This window comes from Anas acuta, chromosome 21 (genome assembly GCF_963932015.1).
Source record: "Anas acuta chromosome 21, bAnaAcu1.1, whole genome shotgun sequence".
Classification (NCBI taxonomy): Eukaryota; Metazoa; Chordata; class Aves; order Anseriformes; family Anatidae; genus Anas; species Anas acuta.
In genome coordinates, this window is record NC_088999.1 from 7946074 (window position 1) to 7966341 (window position 20268).

At 42.7% G+C, this 20268-nt stretch overlaps 3 protein-coding genes across 8 annotated transcripts; 1 reads left to right on the top strand and 2 right to left on the bottom strand.

Moving 5' to 3' along the window:
• Positions 1–397: 397 nt before the first annotated feature.
• Positions 398–3215, top strand: PNRC2 (proline rich nuclear receptor coactivator 2). Its single transcript, XM_068658178.1, has 3 exons — positions 398–570; positions 1312–1517; positions 2291–3215. Exon 3 carries the CDS (start codon positions 2309–2311, stop codon positions 2732–2734), a length of 426 nt encoding a protein of 141 aa, XP_068514279.1. The 5' UTR covers positions 398–570; positions 1312–1517; positions 2291–2308; the 3' UTR covers positions 2735–3215.
• Positions 3216–4977: 1762 nt separating this feature from the next.
• On the bottom strand, positions 4978–15587 carry SRSF10 (serine and arginine rich splicing factor 10). 6 transcript variants are annotated; one of them, XM_068658174.1, is made up of 7 exons: positions 15292–15582; positions 13534–13640; positions 11746–11847; positions 9917–10079; positions 9555–9608; positions 9282–9383; positions 4978–6188 (listed from the first exon to the last, which is right to left on the bottom strand). In XM_068658174.1, exons 1-7 carry the CDS (start codon positions 15354–15356, stop codon positions 6170–6172), a joined length of 612 nt encoding a protein of 203 aa, XP_068514275.1. In that variant the 5' UTR covers positions 15357–15582; the 3' UTR covers positions 4978–6169. The 6 variants fall into 6 exon arrangements, with proteins under 6 accessions (XP_068514275.1, XP_068514277.1, XP_068514276.1 ...); XM_068658176.1 differs by lacking the exon at positions 9282–9383 and having other exon boundaries at positions 9555–9605; positions 15292–15580; XM_068658175.1 differs by lacking the exon at positions 9282–9383 and having other exon boundaries at positions 15292–15576.
• Positions 15588–16263: 676 nt separating this feature from the next.
• LOC137843163 (fatty acid-binding protein, liver) lies at positions 16264–18830 on the bottom strand. The gene is made up of 4 exons (XM_068658066.1): positions 18672–18830; positions 17504–17676; positions 17121–17210; positions 16264–16374 (listed from the first exon to the last, which is right to left on the bottom strand). Exons 1-4 carry the CDS (start codon positions 18736–18738, stop codon positions 16324–16326), a joined length of 381 nt encoding a protein of 126 aa, XP_068514167.1. The 5' UTR covers positions 18739–18830; the 3' UTR covers positions 16264–16323.
• Between the last annotated feature and the right edge of the window lie 1438 nt (positions 18831–20268).

Here is a 20268-nt window from a genome sequence, read left to right on the forward strand (position 1 = left end):
ACCCGTGGGGTGAAACCGGGGCAATGGCTCGCCGGGAACACAACAAATGATTCATCCGCCTGTTCCGCCCCCGGGGGAGCTTTTGTGACGGTTTTTGCTGTTTTTGACACTGAAAATCCCCCAAACCCCTTCTGAGGGGCCGTGTGGTGAACCCCGGGGCCGCCCCGTGAGGCGCCCTCAGCTCCCGCCCTGCCCCGCGGCGGGGGGATTCAAACGGGGGCCCCGCCCCGCCCCGCCCCGCCCCGCCCCGCCCCGCCCGGCTCCCCTCTGCCCCCGTCGCCCCGGCAACGGGCGGGGCGGGGCCCGCATTGGCTGAGGGCGGACGTCGCGCGCTGCCATTGGCTGGCGCGGGAGGGGCGGGAGGGGCGGGGGGAGCAGGGCGAGGCGCAGGGCCGCGGCCGCCATTTTGTGTGGCAGAGCGAGCAGCGGCCGGGCCGGCGGAGCGGCGCTGCTGGGGGGGGCGGGTCGGGACGGGACCGGACGGGACGGGACCGGGACGTGGCGGCGGGCGAGCGGAGGAGGCGGTTCCGAGAGGCCCGCGGTGTGCGCGGACGAGGCGGACAGAAGTCGGTAAGGGCCGGGGGCGGCGCGGCTGGGCCGGGCGCTGCAGCCGCCATGTTGTGTGCGCCGCGGGGCCGCGGCCGGGCCGGGGAGCGCCGGGACCGGCGGCACCGGGGTCCGGGGGAGCGGGGGGGGGCGGGGGAGGTGCCCCCTTCCCGCGGGGCTGCCCGAGGCCCCGGGTAGCCACACGGCAGCGGGGGGCGGCGGGGCCTGCGGGGCGTGTGGGATGAGCGGGAGGGGAGGTAACGGCGGGGCCGGCGGGGAGCCGGGTGGGGGCCGAAACCGGGAAACAGCGCGGGGAGAGGCCGGGGGGGGGCTGCAGGGGGCCGGGGCCGGGCGTTCCGGGGGTTCCTTTCCCCTCGAGCCATGCGGAAGGGCTGGCCCACAAGGATTTCATCCCCAAGTGGTTTTCGTTGTACTTCACTTTTTTTTTTTTGTTTTTCCGCACATACCAGGAAGAGGGTAAGGTTACTGCTTGCCTCCCCTTAATATTTATTAGCAGATACCTAGAGCGTGATTGAAATGCTGTTTTCTGGGGGATGTGAAGCACAATGGTGAGGTTAACTTACATAGATGAATATTACTGTGTTTTTTTTTTTAAATAAACAAATGTTTTAAACATATGGTCAGCTTTAACAATGAAGGTGCAACTGACTGTTAATTCTGTGAATTTCAGCTGCTTTTGATAACTTTCACCAGGGAAAACAGTTTTCTCCTAATCTGATACCAACTCCTTTCTCATTTATGCAGTTGGACTTCTTCCCTTGGAGCTTCAGTGCCGAGAATCCGATGTTGGGCTCGGCTCCCTGGCTGAATACAGCAGATCATCCCATGAAAACTTCTATTCCTAGCCAAAGGAAGGAGTCCAGTGAAAGGCACCACCTACTTTTTCAGGCTTGGAAGCAAGAAAGGGGGCAAGAGTTGGACGGTGTGGAATCTGAGAAAGCCACTGAAAGGTAAATGGGGCTTGGAGGAAATAGTATGTTGTAGGAGAGTCAGCATGAAGGTGCCATGTGTGATATCTGTCTGTCTGCTTCACAAGTCCAGTTCTGACCGGCTGCTTTCCATTTGAGCTTGTTTTCTATCTGTCTTCCCCAAGCACGCTCAAGTCTGTCTCTGTACACTACCCTCTACACTACTGCCCCCATCTCCCTCCAGAAGAAGTTGTTTGGGAAGTGGATTTCCCCCCTTCCTTGCTGCGATTTCATCACCTTGCTGTGGTTTGCTGTGTAATGCCTAAGTGAGTATCAGGAGTCATCACGGTCTCTCTTGGATTTACCAGAAAGACCGGGGAGTGGCTTTATCCGTGCAGACTGCATTCAGATCTTCAGGTACAACAAAAGCTTGGTTTGAATGTCTTCAGTATTTGACACCAGCGCCTTACATCTGCTGCTGTGTTTTGTGAGCAATGTTTCTTTCACATTCTCCCAGCAGCATCTCCTGCTGTGGAGAAAAGCAGCGTTATGTTCAGCTGCGCTGTCTGAAAGCAGTTTTTCCATAGCCAGGTGGTCTGCAAGTGCTGCCGAAGGGAACTGGTGTACAGAGTTCCTGAAGGTTTGATTCACCATGTGCTGGTCAGCTGGTAGCAGCAGAATTGTCAAGACAAGCCCTTGTAGCCACTTGGTGTCTTCCGCTGGGAAGATGTGCTACACTGTAGTTTGTTTTTTTTCCTTAAAATTTATCAGTTTTGAAAAACAAAAATCCAAACTTTTCCTTGCTTTTTTTGCAGGTGACATTTAAGTTGAAGATGGGTGGTGGAGAGAGATTCAACATTCCAGCTCCCCAGTCCAGAAATATTACCAAGAATCATCAACAACTTAAAAACAGGCAGAAGAGTAAAGACCAGAATTCGCAAATGAAGATGAACCACATGAAGAAAGAAAGAGGACATGGATGCAATTCATCATCTGGTGCATGGCAGGCCATGCAGAAAGGGGGAAAGAACAATGCTCATTTCCCCAAAAATCAAAATCGGAGTCCTAATTTATCAAATCGTAACCTGTTTTTCACTCCTCAGACCAATCAGAACTATGCTGGAGCAAAGTTTAGTGAGCCACCCTCACCAAGTGTTCTTCCCAAGCCACCAAGTCACTGGGTACCTGTTTCTTTTAAACCTTCTGATAAAGAAATGATGACATTTCAGCTTAAAACATTACTTAAAGTCCAGGCTTGAGATGGAAATCTTCGTATTTTAAAGTTATTTAAAGTTATTTAAATTTACAAGGTTTCACATTTGAGAATAGTTATTTGTAAATGTAGAGGCACAGGTAAGCAGAATTAGATGTTCTTGTTACATATAGTTAGTTGCAACGGAAGGGACTGGGTAGGGAAGTTTACATTATTCTAGTGTTTTACCTCAAAAGTTAAGTGCTCTGCAATAGGCATTTTCCCTAGAATCACTTTAACCAAATCCCGAGCTGTCACATTTATTACATTTACTGTAAATGGGACTGTCTCCCAAAATTGGAATTACGACTCCTTTTTGTTTAGGGCATTAGAAAACCAGCTTGTACCTAACTTAATGCAGCATTAACTGAAAAAAAAAAAATGCACTGAAAGCTTTAGTCAGGTATTTTGCCATTCAGACTTGTGTCAAATTTGCTAGTTAAAACTGCAGAGCAGAATTTCCTAGCAGAGGGGAGTGAAAATAACTACTAGTACTGGTGATTATTGTTCTTTCAGTAATACCTGTGAGCTTTATTTGGCACTCAAGCCTGTGACTGAAATTTAGATCTAGGAATCTCAAGCATGTTCTCAAAAAGATGGAAGAACACAAGTAGCAGATGTGTATTTCAGTCTCTCTCCAGCTGTAGCTGTACTTCATTGGAATCTCGAGTCAGACTGTGCCAATTAGGAACATACTTTGCTTTGCCAGATGACTGCCAAAAAAGTCCAAAAAAAATTGTTCATACTGATTGCACTGCTAAGTTCTAAAATATGTTTTTGTATCATTTTCTAATTGTGAAAAAGCTGGAGCAATTCTTAAGTGAGTCTTCAATGGGTTGTCCTTAACAATTGCTTTCAGTTGCCGTATCTTGTGGCAGGTATAAGATGTTCTCATAGGGAAAAAAGAGCCATGTAAATAAATGTAAAACGTTGTAGCATATGTAAATTTATGCTGGGCTTTCCTGCACAGAAGTATTTTTAGTATAAAACCACTGAATGTAAGATGACCATGCTGAGTACATGGCCTGATTTAAAAAAAAAATATTTTGTTAAAAAGAAATACAAACTGTAAAAGGACATTTCTTCACTTGATACACAGTGAATGCATACATTTTATTTTGTTGTGAGCTCATCTTTAAAGTAACTCAGTGCTAAAGAGGCTTATTTTTAGTTTTGTAGTAAAATTAAAAAAGCTCACTTTTCAGATACTGATTTTTGAATGCATAGGAGAAGTACTGTTAAAACGTTAAAAAAAATGTTTAAAATATTAAGGTACTGTTAAAACGTTAATTTCTAAAGTTAATGCTACAACATTTTGTAATAGTAATTACTAAAACTTGTGAAGTTTGAATGTCAACATGCAGATTTCAGTGCTGTCACAATTCAGTTGATCTTGTAATAGAAATAAACTGAACTGTGATAGTCTGAGGTTCTGCAACAATCCAGAAAGTGGTTTAGTTTGAAAGGGAGCTCTGCAGATCGTGAAATGTTACTGAAGATGTTTTCCTATGCATTCAAAATGTATTGGCAGCTGGTTGAATGTTTACAAATCTATTCTTTCATTGGCAGTCTTTAAACTTTGTGACCTGGACCTTCACCAGTGTAAGAGCTGTATCCCAGTTAGATTGTGTATGCTCTATTTCAAATTGTCAATTACTGTGTATGTACAAATTGGTAACAAAAAATTAAATAAATAAATTCTTCTTCCCCCACCCTCCCAAGCCTTTATTTTCAGATGGTAGTGGAGAAATGGGATTGCATTGTTCTGGCATTCAAAGAGCTCTATAAAGCACTGACGTTTAAGAATACCAATTAATGTACCCAATGCCACCACTCTTACTGGTAAGCGGCCCCAACCAAGAGGATTGCAAAAAGCATCAGCAACCTTAGAAACCCCAGGTGAGCGTTCCATGTGTCTCTTTAGGCTATGACTGTCTGAAGAACCTGGAAATTACTTAACAATGAAGGAGGTTTCTTCAGTGCCAGGCCTCTCATCCATTCCTGCCAGCAATTGGCAAGCAACAGGCTTGAGAATTACTGCCCAGGAAAGCTACACTCAGGAGCAAGAGGCGCTACTCTGAGAGTGCAACTGAGGCACAGCTGAGTACAGCTGCAGTCCTGCTCTGCTGCCTCCAGTCACTGGCTCAAGCCCTCTGAGCTAGAGGAAACACCCTTGGTTATTTCAGTGCTTGGTTGACAATCTGCAACAGACTACAGCTGTATTAATTAAGTCAGAAGGTGCTCTCAAGATATAGTCAAAACTTGTACATTTTATTCCCAATTCACAGGGTTATTTGCACAGATGGAACACAAAACTCAAGAAGAAAGGATGTGTATGAATAAAACAGCATCTTTTGATCAAACACACTACAGGGTACATAGTCTTCCCTTCCTATAATAGTCTCATCAGTAAGAGCATCTGTAGACAATTATTATAGCAATGGACTACAAACTTTTTAAGCAAGTTACAAGATAAATGGAGAAAACCAGCAATTATTAATGGGTGATTATGTCCTAAAAATGTGTAAATTTATTCCTTTGTATTTCAAAAATGCTATCTGCAACATTCCTGCCAAAAATTACGTAGCAGTGCTGCAATGTGTATCAATCCAATTACCCTTCTCTGAACAGACTTCAAGCTGTTACCCCAGACTAAACAAGGAAAAAGAAAAAGCTCTTTCCAAGAGCAGAGCTCAAAATAACATTTAAATTGAAGATTTCCACTTTGAATAAAGCCATTATACTGTACATTTAAACATCTTTAGAAGACAGAAAGGATAACATTTAGCTTTCAGAGACCAGTCTATCATAGTCCCTAATTTAAACACCCAGCTACTTAACCACTAAATTTAAGATTTTTAATTATCAGTTGGGTGTGTGGACTTTTAGTGAAAAAGAAGTTCCAATAGAGCCTTCTATTACTGCTGAGATAAATCAATACGCTGCAGACACTTTGGAGCACAGCATTACTTTCAGCAGAATTTGTACATACTACTTCAATTCTACAAATTTTGCAGGAATGACAAAATCTAGTTTACCACAGAAAAACATAATTCCCACCATTCTTGAGACTCCAAAAGAAAGATGCCTATACATGATCTTTTGTAGCCTGCTTATGTTCTTGCATTCCAGCTGTGCATAACCTGCGGGTAGCTTGCACAAGACAGGCTACTGCTGTTTTAGAGCAGGCACAGGATACCTGCATCAAGGAAGGGAGATGTTATCTAGATGGGCTGTGGCTTGACTTGCGTGAATGCGTAAACATTCCCTGCCCTTTTGGCCACATCCTGCTAACTCGTCCCCAACTGAAAGGCCCACAGAACAGCTTCTTCACAATTTTTCCATGGGAGCAAGAACTAGGACAACATCTTTATTCATGCACTCTTGAAACATCGTGGGTTTGTGTTCGGCTTTTCTGGCTTGTTCATATACACAAGTCAAGTCAAAGTTTAGTCCTACCTCTGGGAGAGAAAGAAAGAACCATCAGAACTGTCAGATACTACATTATACTTGCAATGAATTGGATTTTTAAAACAAAAAATAAACTGTGCTATACACAAATGTTGAGGCACACAATATAAGGACATGCTGACACAATAGTTAAGGTATGTCACTGTTACTCTTCAGTCACAAATCAGAACCTCAGCCTGGACCACAAAGATGTTCTTCCTCCCCACCGATCCAGCTGCAGTTCTGGCTGGACTAACATGGGAACCCTGATTACAGCAACCCCCTGCAGGTTGCTGACTAAAGCATTACCACACACTCCCAAGAGATCGGTGGACCACTTATAAGTGGAATTTTAGTTCCGAAGACTGTATTAATTCACAGAAGCCTAAAGAGTGTGGGTTTTCTGCTGTTACAAGACACTTCTATGCACAGCTACAAGAAAATCACAGCTCAGCTTCGGAAACGTAAGAGTGGGCTTACCAAAGCATTTAAGTGTTCCTCAGAATTGTTTTATTCAGTGGCTCAAGAAGGACTAGCTGTATGTACCACAGGTGCCAAGAGGCAACTCGAGTTCTAAATGTCAAAGTTTTACAACTTTGTAGAGAACCATTGCTGGCACTTTTTTAGGCAGCGTGTAAAATGATGAGCTGTTACTAGAAATTTGATTCTAAATGAATCTTCAATCATTGACTTCTAGTAATTCATAACCTGTCTGTTAACATCTGAATTATAACCATAGGGAAGTTCATCCAGCAATAATGGAAGTTAATGGAAAAAGAAACGTCAATATATTAGACTGAAACATTTGCTTGTTGTTCTTATTTTGTCTAACACCCCTTTAAAAATATGAAATATTTATTCAGACATCAAACAAATTCCTGACTTTACTGAAATACCATAGTAAGGATTTTACTCCGTAAGGGATGCATAGCTCTATGCCTAACCATGCTCTGGAGTCAAATTCTAAAGCTACAATAATTCCAGTGGATCAGCATTTCCTTCATTTTTTTATTACAGCATGTTTGCTAAATTTACAGCAAGCAGAAAATAAGCTGGGTCTTTAGTTATTTTGATCAAAACATTGATGTTTTAAAGGTAGTACACAATATTTGTTAAAAAGAACATATAAAAATACCTTTTTAGAAGCCTCTATAAGAAAGGAAATACAAAGTTTAATCCCACAACTTTCCTCTGCTAGAGCTGCACACTACTGCTACAGTTTTAAATAGACTTTATGCTGTTTTTAAACTATACATCCAGGAAAGTCTACAAAATTAAAGGAACGTGCATATAAATGATTGCATAGCAGAACATGAACATTAACTGCAAACAGTAAAGAAAAAAGTTAGAAATACTATCAAACGTACAAAGGTTCCTAGAATCAATTCCCTAAGCACGTTCCACTGCTAATATTTAAAAGCCATCTGCATTTCTTCAAAGGCCCTGCTGAACACACTAGAACCAAACCCTAAAACATTTCTCTAAAAAGGAACTTTTTAAAATCAATGTCATTATATGCTACTACACAGACAGCACAGAACACTAGGTGTTTGATGCTGGCTTTTGAAGGTAAATAGAAAAAAATGCCAAAAGCCATTTTCATAACAAAATATCTTGCCTTCTAGAGAAATACTGGTAAGATTACACACTGGTTTTGTTATTTTTCACATTCAATTTACTAAATATACTGTATTAGTGAAACTAAATATCTAGAGATGCAGCTCTTGTTCATATCCAACTTTAAACACTTGTTCTTAAGTAAAACGAAACCTTGTAACCAGTCCACTAGTCATTCTGAGGAAGAAGTGATTTAGACTTGCTCAACTAAATACTTCTTGATGTGTAAAAGCAAGCCTTTGTTACCCAAGAAGAGAGATGGCTACAGCTTTATACCTATGAATACACCAACTAACCACAGGAGTCATTGGCATAGAAGTTTAGTTCTTATATACTGTACACACACAACTTGAAACAATCTACTTGTATCTAACAGCAGGAAAACTAAGCAATTTCATGGTTAACTGCTCACTAAAATTTAGAATAGATACAAAAACTGCTTAAAATGTACACACAACCTAATATTTAGTTGCTCTGTCATTTGCTGAAATCTGAATTTAATTTTCCATTTCGAGGTGTTTTTCCCCCCTTACACGCTTAGCAGCCAGGCCCAAAGCAGTGAAGCCTCTATGCTGACAAGTCACAACACTGCACGCTCTCTGAACGAGCTTCCCAGACTAACTCTCTCCTTGTGTAGTCTATGCAACGTTAGTACCATCTCTCCAGATGGCAGGGTTGAAGAGAAATTTCAAAAATCTCTCTCCACAGAGCTCCATTTACCAACCTACTTGTGTCACTGGGCATGGAGAACACAGAAACCTGCCTTTGAACAATGGAAACATAAAATTACCAGTCTGCATTTCACAGCAGTCAGTGTTGCACTACAGCTGTCCAGTTTTCCATTTCACCACAAAGTTCAGCATTAAAGAACAAGTTAAACAGTTGGTTTAACTGTTCAGCACAACTGGTACCAATTTCTACGGGTAGGACATTTTCAATAGGACAATGTTGCAAATTACGATCAATCAAGTCATCACCAATATCTAAGCATTAAAAATGCAAATCTTTACAAAAATATACATAGAGACACCACAATCAATTCAGTAGCTGCCCATAACATGTAACCAGGACATTCTTTCTCTCTCTCTCTCTCCCTCTCTCTCTCCCCCTCTGTCTCAGTGGCTTCTCAACACTGTTTCAATTTTAACCATTGTCTGCTACAGGGAAAACTGACAAAAAGTTTTTTCTTGTTGTTGTTTTAGCACTGTTGCAACATTGTATTCCTGATAATTTAAGTAAACTGAACTGTGTGTAAATGAATCTTACATGCCTAAAACCAACATGGATACAGTTAGTGGCCACTGGACTTGGGACTAGTCCAAGACCTTGATCTGGATTTTGACCTAGATCTAGAATGTGATCTTGACTGTGATTTGGATCTAGCTGGTTCTTTTTTTCTCGACTCCTTTTCATATCTTGAGCTGGACTTATAGTGTGTTTTAGAATCTGTTTTAGAGGTGCCTCTAGATTTGGTGTGAGATGCAGACCTAGACCGTGATTTAGCCTTCATTTCTTTCTTGGGCTGTGACTTGGATCGTGATCTTGAATTGGACTTAGATCTTGAAAAAGATCGATTGCGGTGTTTGAACCTATCAGAATAAAGGGGAGAGAGGAGATTTGAATGTAAAAACACTATTCTTAGACATCTAGTACATTAAAAATTGTTTACCATTTTTTGCAGGAGAAACTTTTTTTAAACCTACAGTTAAAGGAATACAGTGCTCTAGTTTTCAATTTAAATGGTGTAAAAATTATTTTACCTATCATTGTCCGAATGGCTCCTGCTACGACGAGGTCTTCCAGTAGGTCTACTGCTAGAAAGGTATATCAGAAAAAGTAAACGGTGACAAATACCTATGTATGTATGCATGCAAGTGATTAATATATATTTTTTGAAATGTGCATTTGCTTTTAGTTATTCTTCAATGAAGCAGAAAATAATTTCATTCAATTATTCTGATTTGATGTAGCATGCAAGTGTGCAACTCCCACAAGCAATTTACAAAGGGAATATAGAAAAAGAATATTAAAATTTTAATGATTATTTAATATAATATTCAGTGTGTTGGTTCTCCTCCAACAGACTGCCGTGTAGTTGAAGCTGAACACACACTGCACTTACTTTCTGGGACTATATGATCTTCTATAGCTGTAATCAAAAGAACGACTCCTAGATCGTCTCCTTTCGTAACTCCGACTTCTGGATCGCCTGTATCTGTCATAGTCATCGTAACGAGAAGAACTGTATAGGTTTCTCCCTTCCTTGGCTTTCATTTGATTTGGTGCTGTAAAAAATAGCAATATTTAAAGTTTCAAGTTATAGTACCCTATTTTCCCTTGAACGACAGTACTAATGCTATTCATATACACTTTATGTTTAGTAAAAATCCTCATTCACGTGTCTAGAAAAGATGATTGTAAAAGGAACAGGAAAAAATAGATGAGAATGCTGTACAGCACTTGGATTTTGCTGCTTTAAATGCTGCAGCTTTGTGAGTATTATCAACCTAAGAGGGGAAAAACAAACAAAAAAACACAAAACATCCACCGAACTCAAACCAGAACAAAACCCATCAAAAACAGCAAGAGAGCAGTGCTCCACACCGCCAGAACACAGACTTGACTGAACTGATTTGAGGCCACCTGACAAACCAAACCCACGACTGAAACATTCTAGCATTCCTGAATTTCCTTAAGTGGCAGCTACCAGTGAGTTAAACACCCGTTTTTTTGACTACACAGTGCCATGCATTACACTTGACCCAGCCTTCTTTAATTATTGAAAGCCAACTTATACCGAGGCAGCAATCGATGCCACACAAAGGAGCTGGATTCTAAAAGTAGCCCTCTTCCCTATACAACACTGCACATTCACTCTGTAGCTTGAATATTAAAATAATCAGTATTAATTAAATTAGAAGTCTTCTATTTTCTCAAAGCAGCACAGCTTTTCTTTTGTCTGTATTAAATCTGATTTTCATTCAATTGCAAAAGCCACGGTCAATGTATTTTAAATACATCATGCTATAATAAACATTACCTGCCCTATCAGCTACAGTTTTTATGTTTGAACTGTTCCAGTTGACAACAGGAAAGTAGATTTAATTATTTTTTTGTTTAGAAACTTAAAAGAAATCCCAGTGTTTACATATAGGACAGAAGTTTCTTCTTCAGAGCATGATTTCCACTGAGTTCAATAAAAGTTGAAATGGTACGTTCAAGGACTACCTTGATAGTTTTAACTGAAAGATCTTTATGGCACTCTTATTCCTGAGCTGAACATGAATATCATAGTCCTGTTTTAGACCAACAGGTATCTGTTATATAAAAAACAAACACGCTTTTGGTAAATATATGTATCTATCTCTATATTAAGAATACATACATGAATAACAGATAAAAGATGTAAACTGCCTTTACAATTAACTTCAGAAAATAAGACTTCTCTTCCAAGTTGAAATGAGATACCTTGTCTTTTTTTTTTTTTTTTTAAATATCCTGAAGCCAAATGAAAATGAAGACATTACCTCAATCCTGGAAACTGGACTGCACTGGGAAACGTCAAAGAATCACGAACACACTTCAACACAATATAAACATCACAACACATTACAATTGAGCTACTCATTTTGACAGGGAGTTTTTGACAGTATGTTCCTGCAAAATAGCTTGACAAAGCTGCACAGAGAGTTAAGTATCTTCAGCTAGCAAGAATCATACTGCGTTGACTGCTGTGCTTAGTTATCTGTTTTTAATTAAAACGAAAGACGTTAATAAGGTCCTTTTAAATCCAAACCATCTTATGATTCTATAACAGTTATTGGATAAAAAGCAAAACCATCTACACACTATTTATATGCAAGTAGAAACTTTTCCCAGCAATTACTAACACGTGTAATGTCATCTGGCACTAAACACATCCTGATGAAATAGGCACGAGGAGGCACTTACTCTTCCGATCACCCTGCGCAAACTGGATTTCTATCTGTCGACCACAAATCCACTTTCGGTCCAAATTATGAAGAGCATCTTCTGCATCGCGGACATCTTCAAATGTGGTGAGTGTTAAGGTACTTGGGAATTTGAGTAGTTTACAGATTTGGTATTCAAAAAAAAGTCAGATATCTTCTAGTTTTGCAGCCCATTATTTCTGGCTATTTTGTTCATACTAGCCCACACTGTAGCAATTTTTAAATTAGCCACCAATGATTGAGAACTACAATAAAAAAAAACCCTCACAATATGGCCATGGACTTATCCATCAGCAAGCAATTGCTATGCAATATCCACTTGTAAGGAAGAAAGAGAATCCTTCCCAAGATATATTATTTGTTAATGGTTATTCAGTTCTCTGCACTACATCCACTTTATGGAAGAAAATAGTTCTTAAATTGGTAGGCATGCTAACAGGAAGCAAATCGATACATGTCTATTCATTTTAGAATTGTGAGGAAGCTTTTCTTTTTAGCCACCAGTTGATTTTTAGGTTCAAGTTACATAATACCAAGGACATATATACAGACTTCCAGCAGCCTGAGATAAAAGCATGTAACAGAACTACCAACTGCTCTACCAATCAGGCCCAAAGCTCAGTAACACGATCATTACTAATTTTGGTCTGTGCGATTGATCACTACTTCAATTCACACAACTTCTAGCAACGTGGTCTGGAAGAATGAATTGCCTTCCTCCTGATAGCCACTCCGCTCATGATCAGCATCATCTGTGCAGAACACAAACTGTAGGAACACGCATCTGGATAAACCAAAACGAACGCATTTTCAGTCAAGACCACAGTTACAACAGTACCCACCAGAGAAATATTACAGGTTTTGTCAACGGACTAAACCAGAATCATTCAAATTACTGCTTACGTGACAAACAGAAGAAAAACTGTTATTCTGTAGGATACATCAGGTATGACTCCTTTAATCTTGGCCACCATTCAACTTCATCTTGACCTTTAACTCTTTAAGGGCTTGTCAGAAGGACTTGTCATGAGATGCTTGGCCAAAAATGACAGATGGCTTTATCTTTAACTTTGAAAAACAACCTTTTCCCCCTTTTGCAGATAAAGCGAAGCTTTGTCTCCCATTATGGCTTGTCCTTCTTCCAGCTTTTCTGTATTTTTTCTTTTCCCAAACTGTCCCTTCTCTTCAAGCCTGATCCTTAAGAGGTCTTTGGCTTGTCTACTTGCCTCAATTGTTGAACTCTACTCTAAAGGTTCTTTCATGCTTTCTCTTTGGGGTCGCCATTACTGTACAGCTTTACACTCTGAGGCAACAACAGAGGACAGCAAATTAGGGGACAATATTAAAGAAAGAAGTTCACCTCATTTTTTATACAATCTGCTTTTGATTGATTGCAGTTCCCATTTGTTAAATTAACAATGAATACTAGCCACAGTTTGCTACGCACAAGTTTACTTACATAGCAGTTATAATAAAAACTTGGTAGACAATTCTGAATCAGCGATAAATTTTCATTTAAATCACATCATATCAATTTCAGAGACATAAGCAAGCTTTTATATTACTGGACTTGATTTAAGTTTTGCAAAAAGGCAAAGCAAATGGCAGATAAGTTAATCTTCAAAAATAATGAGACACCACAACAGAAGACACTTATCAGATACAACACAGAAGTAAACTGCTTTTTCATTTAGATTTGTTACCTCTTACACAAACTTGAATTTCAAACTTCAACACCCCTCACTAATCAGCCATCTGAAGAAAGGATATTGAACATAAGCAAATCCTCTGGGACGACGAGTGTAGAAGTCAAGTGGAACGTATACATCAACTATAGGCCCGTAACGACCAAACTCACGGCGCAAGTCTTCAGACCTAGAATATCACAAATATCTCATGTCTTCTCACTATTAAAGGTGTTAAGAAACATCTGCTAAGTAAATTAAAAAAAATAAAAATCTACCCCCAGTATGACCACCCATCTTTTTGGAAGCTCCTGGTACAGAACGCATGTAAAAATATATTCAGGGGGGGAAGTGTTTTAATCATTCGTTGTTAAGCAACACACCGGGCTTTCCTAAGACACTGTCAAGCCTCAGGATGCTTGAGGTGACCCTGTTATTTTCAGTCCTGTGTTCAGCATAACTCAGTAATAGAAGTGCAAACTGAGATGAGAAGTGACAGACATCAGCAAGTTCAGTGCGAAGATGGGCAGAAAGTCCAAAGAAGGATCTAAGAGTTAAGCATGGCATAACCTATTAACGTGGATTTTACAGCACGTAAACATTACTTGTACCATCCAAAGAAAAAGCTTAATAATAGTTCAGTGGCACAAAGTGATTTCCATAGGATTATCAATACTCACAACCACTTCAAACAGAACAGAACCGAGTGAGCAACCACTCATGCCCTCAGGTCAGCTGTTCCGAAGATGCGGCTTTAGAGAGTGGAGTGCAAAACCCTTCCCCAGATCCGTAACTGCACTTGGAATAACTCCCGTCTCTTCACTGGGAAGGTTTCTTAGTTACTTCAGCTTCTTTACATATCTATTCCCGTGCCATTTTAGGACAATAACCCATATGAGGGAGACTGATGCATTATGTTATTTATGTGACAGTGAAGAGTTACTGATGTTTCTCATCCGTTAGGAAAAAATCCATGCTGTTCATAGTCAGTGACTGCAGAAGGCAACTGAAACAACCAGCTTCAGGATCCCCCAACGAGACCATCTCTAAAAAGAACGCACCATTTCACTGAAGCTTAAAGCCTGAATGGGAGGCACGCTGTTTTTAAACAAAGTTTGAAAGTCTTCCCTGACTCTGCCCGTAAGGAAAAGTTCTCCTGGCACTGAATGAGAACTGACCCAAGAAACACCACTTTTAACTTGAGGCTATTTATATTTTTAATCATTACATGGTTCCTAGTTCTTTCCACTATGCCTTCGCTGTTGTTATTTGCCGAACACCTTTGGTGCAAGCAGCAGGTTTAAGAACTGGGGCTCTCATGGTAAGCACCGCGGCCCCGCAGGCCCCTCCGCAGCAGCTCCAACTCGTGCGGCCGCTCCGGACCGCGGCGCTCTGGGGATGCCCCACGGGCAGTAACAAACGCGGAGGGGAGCCGATAAACTGCAGGGGCGAACAGAGAGGCCCAGCAGCTTACCGGGAACATCCCAGCACCGAACCCGGCAGTGCGGGCTCTCTGACTGTCCCGATTCGTTACAGGTCCCCGCCCCGGGCCGCTCCGTTCGTTGAGCCGCGAGCCGGGGCAGGGGGCGGGCGGCGAGCGGCGCCCACGGCCGCGGGGACGGCGGCGGCCACGCGGCCACCCGGGGCCACCCGCCCGGCCTCCCCCCCCCCGCCGGGGGCTCGCTCCCAGCTTTGTTCGCAGGGGCCGAGCACGGAGCGCGGCGGGCGGGGGCCGCGGGTCCCGTCCCGTCCCCTCCCCGCCCCCCCCTCCCCTCACATCCCGCCCCGCGGCCTAGCCCGCCCGCCGCAGCCCGCGCGGCCCCGCGCCCGCCCCCCCTCACCGGGTGTCGTCGGCCACGTTCCGCACGAAGAGCGAGGTGTTGGGGGGCCGCAGGTAGCGCGACATGGCGGCGGCGGCGGCGGCGCGGCGGGGGGGGGCGGCGAGCGGCAGGGCCCGGGCGCTGCGGGGAGCCGAGCGGCTGAGGCGACCCCTGCGAGCTGCACGCAGCGCCGCCGCCGCCCGCCCGCCCGCCTCTCGCGAGACTTCCCGCGGGGCTTCCGGCGAGAGCTCGGCGCGAGGCGCGGCGCGCGAGGGAAGGGGCCGCCGGCGCCAAAAGCGGCCCCGCCCGCACTGCGCATGCCGCCTGGGCCCGCCGGGCGCCCGCGCGCACGCGCGGAACGGCCAGAGCGGGAGCGGCCCCGCCCGCCCCGCGCATGCGCCTCGCTCCGCCCCGGCGGCGGCTGGCTTTTCCCGCCCAAACGGGGGGAAGCGCGCGCGGCCCTGCTGGCGGCGGCGGGGCGGGGGCTGAGGCCCCGCCCCTACGAGACGACCACGCCCCCATGACCTGGCCCCGCCCCCATGACTTGGCCCCGCCCCACTCTGAGGAGCCGGCCCCGCCCAGCCCTGAGGGGACGGCCCTGCCCCCCGCGGTCCCCCTGTGTTTGGGCTGAGATTCGGGGATTTTGGGGCTGTGTTGTCAAAATGTGCCCCTGCCCCCGCGCACGGAGCGCCTCGGCTTTGTTTGCCCCTCTGTGCGCTGCCGCAGCCCCTCCCTCACAGCCGTGACACACTGAGCCCTCACAGCGCCCCTGTCCCTGTCCCCACACGGTGTAAACACGGCAGTGGGAGCCGAACGCGTTCAGTCAGTGCCTGAGGAGGGAGGAAACGTTCATCTCCCCGCTGCCCTCACCCCCAGCAGGGCCCGGGCTCGGCGGGGTGCTGACGGAGGGGCTGGGGGCTCGTGGCAGGACGGGGAGGGGTTGGTGAGGACGGGCCGGCCGCAGCGCAATGTGCAGATAGCAAAGAGCAGGCCTTACGGAAAGGGCACTTTATTTTGGGTGGGTAGAGGTGTCACGAGGAAGGTGATCGGCGTTTACACTCTCTTGCTTCTTCTGACGAGCGTTACTCCACCAACAGTTATAGTCTGTAGGGGACAAACACAACTTGCTTTTCATTTGGGCTTTAGGATGCCAATTTATAGCTACGTGACTAGAAGTTTCTGTATTTCATTTATAAATCCATCTTATTCCACAAGAATATTCCACAGAGCCTAGGAGAAGTCTCAGTGCCTGCCTATAAGTACAGGTATAACAAAGTATATAGTATATAGTGCAGGAAAGACAGGCTTCCCAGAACAGAAACCCACCATCCCAAAGAGCGATGTGTTATTTTGCCACGTGTTTTGCTTAGTTTTTGAAAAGTAGTTTGAAACACTCAAATCGATCTTAGGAAGTTGCGTGTCCAAAAGACATAACCTTCACGTAGTCAGCTCGCATGCTGCTAGTAGTCTTTTCTAAAAAGGTCTGCTTGGGTAATTTGATGAGCTTAACTCTACAGAGAAAAGCTCTTTGTCAGTGATAAATCATCTAGAACTTAGTAAAGGACTTTGAAGAAATGTCGGTGGACCAACTGTATTGTCATCTACAGGAATTTATAAGCAGTCTTTCTACCTAATGCTCCCCAGCTAAAGCCTTTCACTCTCCAGTGCTTAGAATTGTTCCCAGGATAATAGTTCTCAAAAGCATCTGCGAGGAATTCTGCAAGTAATAAAGCAGTTTGGGGGCCAGCATTTTTTTTTTAAATGTGTTGAGCCCATGCTTAAGAGCTAATCAACACAGAATGTTTTCCCTTCAGCATTCCTTTAATGCACCGTTATTTTCTAACACTTACCTCCACCATTTCATTTCCTTTAACTTCTTGTTCATGAGAGAATTTATCTGATTTGCACACAAGCTTCCCATTTACTAGGTTCACCGTGCACTGTTGAAGCAGATAGAAAACATAAAAAATTGAAGATTTAATGAAATTAAATTAGACATAGATAGGAAATCAATGCAGATGATACCGATGCTTCATAATTACATCTGCTAATTTAAGCAGGAGATCACAGTATTTTAATAAGAGTTTTAAAAGAAACACTTATGTTTGTTGAAATGATAGATGTATGCATGTTTTTTTTTTGGTAACGGAAGTGATACAAACAGGCTTCACTCATGCACAGAAAGTGAAGTATAAAGATGAATAGAGATGCACTTGTTCCTGAAATTTGTTACCTTTAGCTTTTTGCCATCCATAGTAGTAATGTCAGCTTCTTTTCCAAGTGTAAATGAGTTAGTTACAGATTGCTTGGGTGTTTTTGACGTCACCACAAAGTCATCTCCTTTTTGCTGTATTTCAACAACAGGCTTAATATCTCTAGCGACTTTGATAATATCTTCTGACAGTGCTGTGAAAAAGGCAAAAAAGTTACTTTTTCTGTTATGACGTAGTGCATCAATATGAAATAGCCAATTCTTTTCTCTGATCAAGGTGCAGAAGGTACAAACCAATGACAGAAAATGATGTCCAAGGTAAAAGGCAAATCCTGTTTTGGATTCCTCACTTCTCGATGGACATGCTGTTCCATTCCATCTAGTCTGTGCAGATTTAGATACTGTAGTGATTAATACTGTGTGACAATGTTTTGTTTCTTTCAGGAATGGCTCCTCACAGCATGACATTTCTCTGTGACTAACACTATGTGTGTTATTCAGTTTCCCTCATCTCTTTCCAGGGACGCTGGAGATGACGGTTATCTGGCTGGCTGGAGCTGCAACAGTGCAGGTACCTCAAACTACCTTAACAGGGTGTCTCTAGCATGACTTGAAGGTGTCATCTTTAGCAGAAAAAAATGCTGTAGGCATCACACTGCAGAGCTAGGCTTGTCAACTGTATCTGAGTTTTTTCTACTGAACATCTCTTACTTTTAAAAACATGTGAATCTTTTTGCCAAGACTGTCAAGAGGATAAGTGCATTTTTATTAACGCTGGCACCTATGAAATCATAACTACGAAGTCAATTCTTTCTAGATTATGAAACAGCTATCACATACATTAATCAGTAATGCTAGGGAAAGTGCCCCCTCTGCTAAAGCACATTGGAAATCTGTATGTCATTGACAAATTGATTCTAGTGAAATGTATTTGTAAAATTATGTGTTAACCAAAATAAGTCTTTTTCTGATATACCTCTTTTTTAATGAGGGACTGGTGTTTAGATTGCTTCTTTTCATTTTCAAATCAAATAGACTTACCTGATAGGGAGTAGTTTGTAGTTTGCCACAAAAACAAAAGAAAAAAAAAAAAAAAAAACAAGCACATAGAAATACTGTAATAAAAGATGCCATGCAAAACATGTGTTGCAAATCAAGGAAATTGTTTCAGAAGTAACTTGACACTTACCAAGAGCTTTCAGAAACTCTTCATAGTTCTCTTGAGCATAGACCTGCCAGGTTCCACTGAATGCCATTGTGGAAGATACAACGCAGTGTGGGGGCTGTGATGCTAACAGGAAAATGAGGGCTTCCCCTGGTCACTCAGATGCTATTTATGGAAAGGGTAAGGCCAGCCCAAACTGTGAGATGATCAGCTAATTATTAACAGTGAAGTAACAATTATTAATCGTTTATTTGTTCTTAATGATCATAACCTCTAGTTCATTCTGCTTTCTACAAAGTTCTACCTTGACCGACCCTTCTGGGATGTACTGTTTATTGTGGGTCACTGAACTCAGGTAATTATTCATAATTGTTGTAAAGTGTTACATCGATTAATTTGTTTTCTTTTTGTTCACAGCTTCTAAATTAAATGCATTTTCTGTGGTTTAGATAGAATTCTTCAGATAAAATGGCATAATGTAAAATAGATGTGAGGTAACTACTGTCGTAGGGTAGGAACCTCCTAATCATCACAATATTCTGTACTACAGGCACTTGGAACTTACAAGGTGGGAATAAAACCCACAACTATTTATTCCAAAATTATGGTCCTCCAGTCACTGGATGGCAGGGAGTCTCGTTGGGGTGGGACAGTCAGTTATGACTTTGTCCAGTAGATGTCAGTAACGTGCATCTAAATCTGTATTAAATGTAGTTTTTTTTTTTTTTTTTAAGTCATTGCATACATAGAAAATTAAAGGTAAAATAAAATATGGAACATTGCTTAGAGACTGAAATTAAAGGAGTAAATGGAATGTGTTACTTTTCTTCTCACCAACTGCACCAAGAATTCTTCAGTCATTATAGACAGTGAGTGATATTCCTTGCTGTCTGTGCAAGAATGGTTGTTGATTTTGGAAGGCATTCACTAGATTGTGTGTCTTGCAATTATATTGCTTAATTCAAATAGAGCCTATATCCCAGGGGTAGCTGACCTTTCTAAGTTAACTTTTGTTACTCTATACGGATCAGTAATAAGAATTCAAATAAGAATTCAGACACGAAGAGCCAGTTGCCCTTAGTGTAGGAAATGGTTATGTTCAAGCCTATTTTACTTCTAATTCTGATTAGCAGACAGCATCTGAGGCTCTAAGAAAACTTGTGCTCTACTTCTGATCTATTTGCTGAATAAATGACTGTAGCTGTATGGCTCTGTCAGGAATACAGTCAGTCTTTCTCTCTCCCAGACATGGTTTTACTGGTAGGAGCTGGGAGTGTAGATATTGCTTTAGAGCATTTGAGAGCCCAAACTTTCTTCTGCATTCGTAACAGTCCACGTAACTAATAAACATAAAAATGTTTAATTCTAAAGAATATAGGCGTGCTGGAGGATGGAAGGATCTGGGTCCAACTTTGTGGACTTTCACTCAATCCTCCTGTGTAAGCGTATTGCTGCGTGTCAGTGCAGAGAGAAGCTGAACGTGTTCCTCTGTGAAGCACCAGGCCTTGTTTTCTTCCCGTATGGCTTAAGTCTGTGAAGGCGAATACTTCAAGACTTTCACACAGTACTTACGAAAATTCTTACTTCTAACTCATTTTAAAATGGATGTACTGATGACAGT

Excerpts from the sequence above, each read along its gene's own strand:
- PNRC2 (XM_068658178.1), top strand. The coding sequence starts at position 2,309 with ATGGGTGGTGGAGAGAGATTCAACATTCCAGCTCCCCAGTCCAGAAAT.
- SRSF10 (XM_068658171.1), bottom strand. The coding sequence starts at position 15,356 with ATGTCGCGCTACCTGCGGCCCCCCAACACCTCGCTCTTCGTGCGGAAC. Across the intron at positions 10,080-11,745 it reads TGCGCAGGGTGATCGGAAGA|CACCAAATCAAATGAAAGCC; the intron begins GTAAGTGCCTCC and ends TATTTTTTACAG. Across the intron at positions 9,384-9,554 it reads AGCCATTCGGACAATGATAG|GTTCAAACACCGCAATCGAT; the intron begins GTAAAATAATTT and ends TTATTCTGATAG.
- LOC137843163 (XM_068658066.1), bottom strand. The coding sequence starts at position 18,738 with ATGGCATTCAGTGGAACCTGGCAGGTCTATGCTCAAGAGAACTATGAA. Across the intron at positions 17,677-18,671 it reads AGAGTTTCTGAAAGCTCTTG|CACTGTCAGAAGATATTATC; the intron begins GTAAGTGTCAAG and ends CCTTTTTCACAG. Across the intron at positions 16,375-17,120 it reads AAGGAAATGAAATGGTGGAG|ACTATAACTGTTGGTGGAGT; the intron begins GTAAGTGTTAGA and ends TGTCCCCTACAG.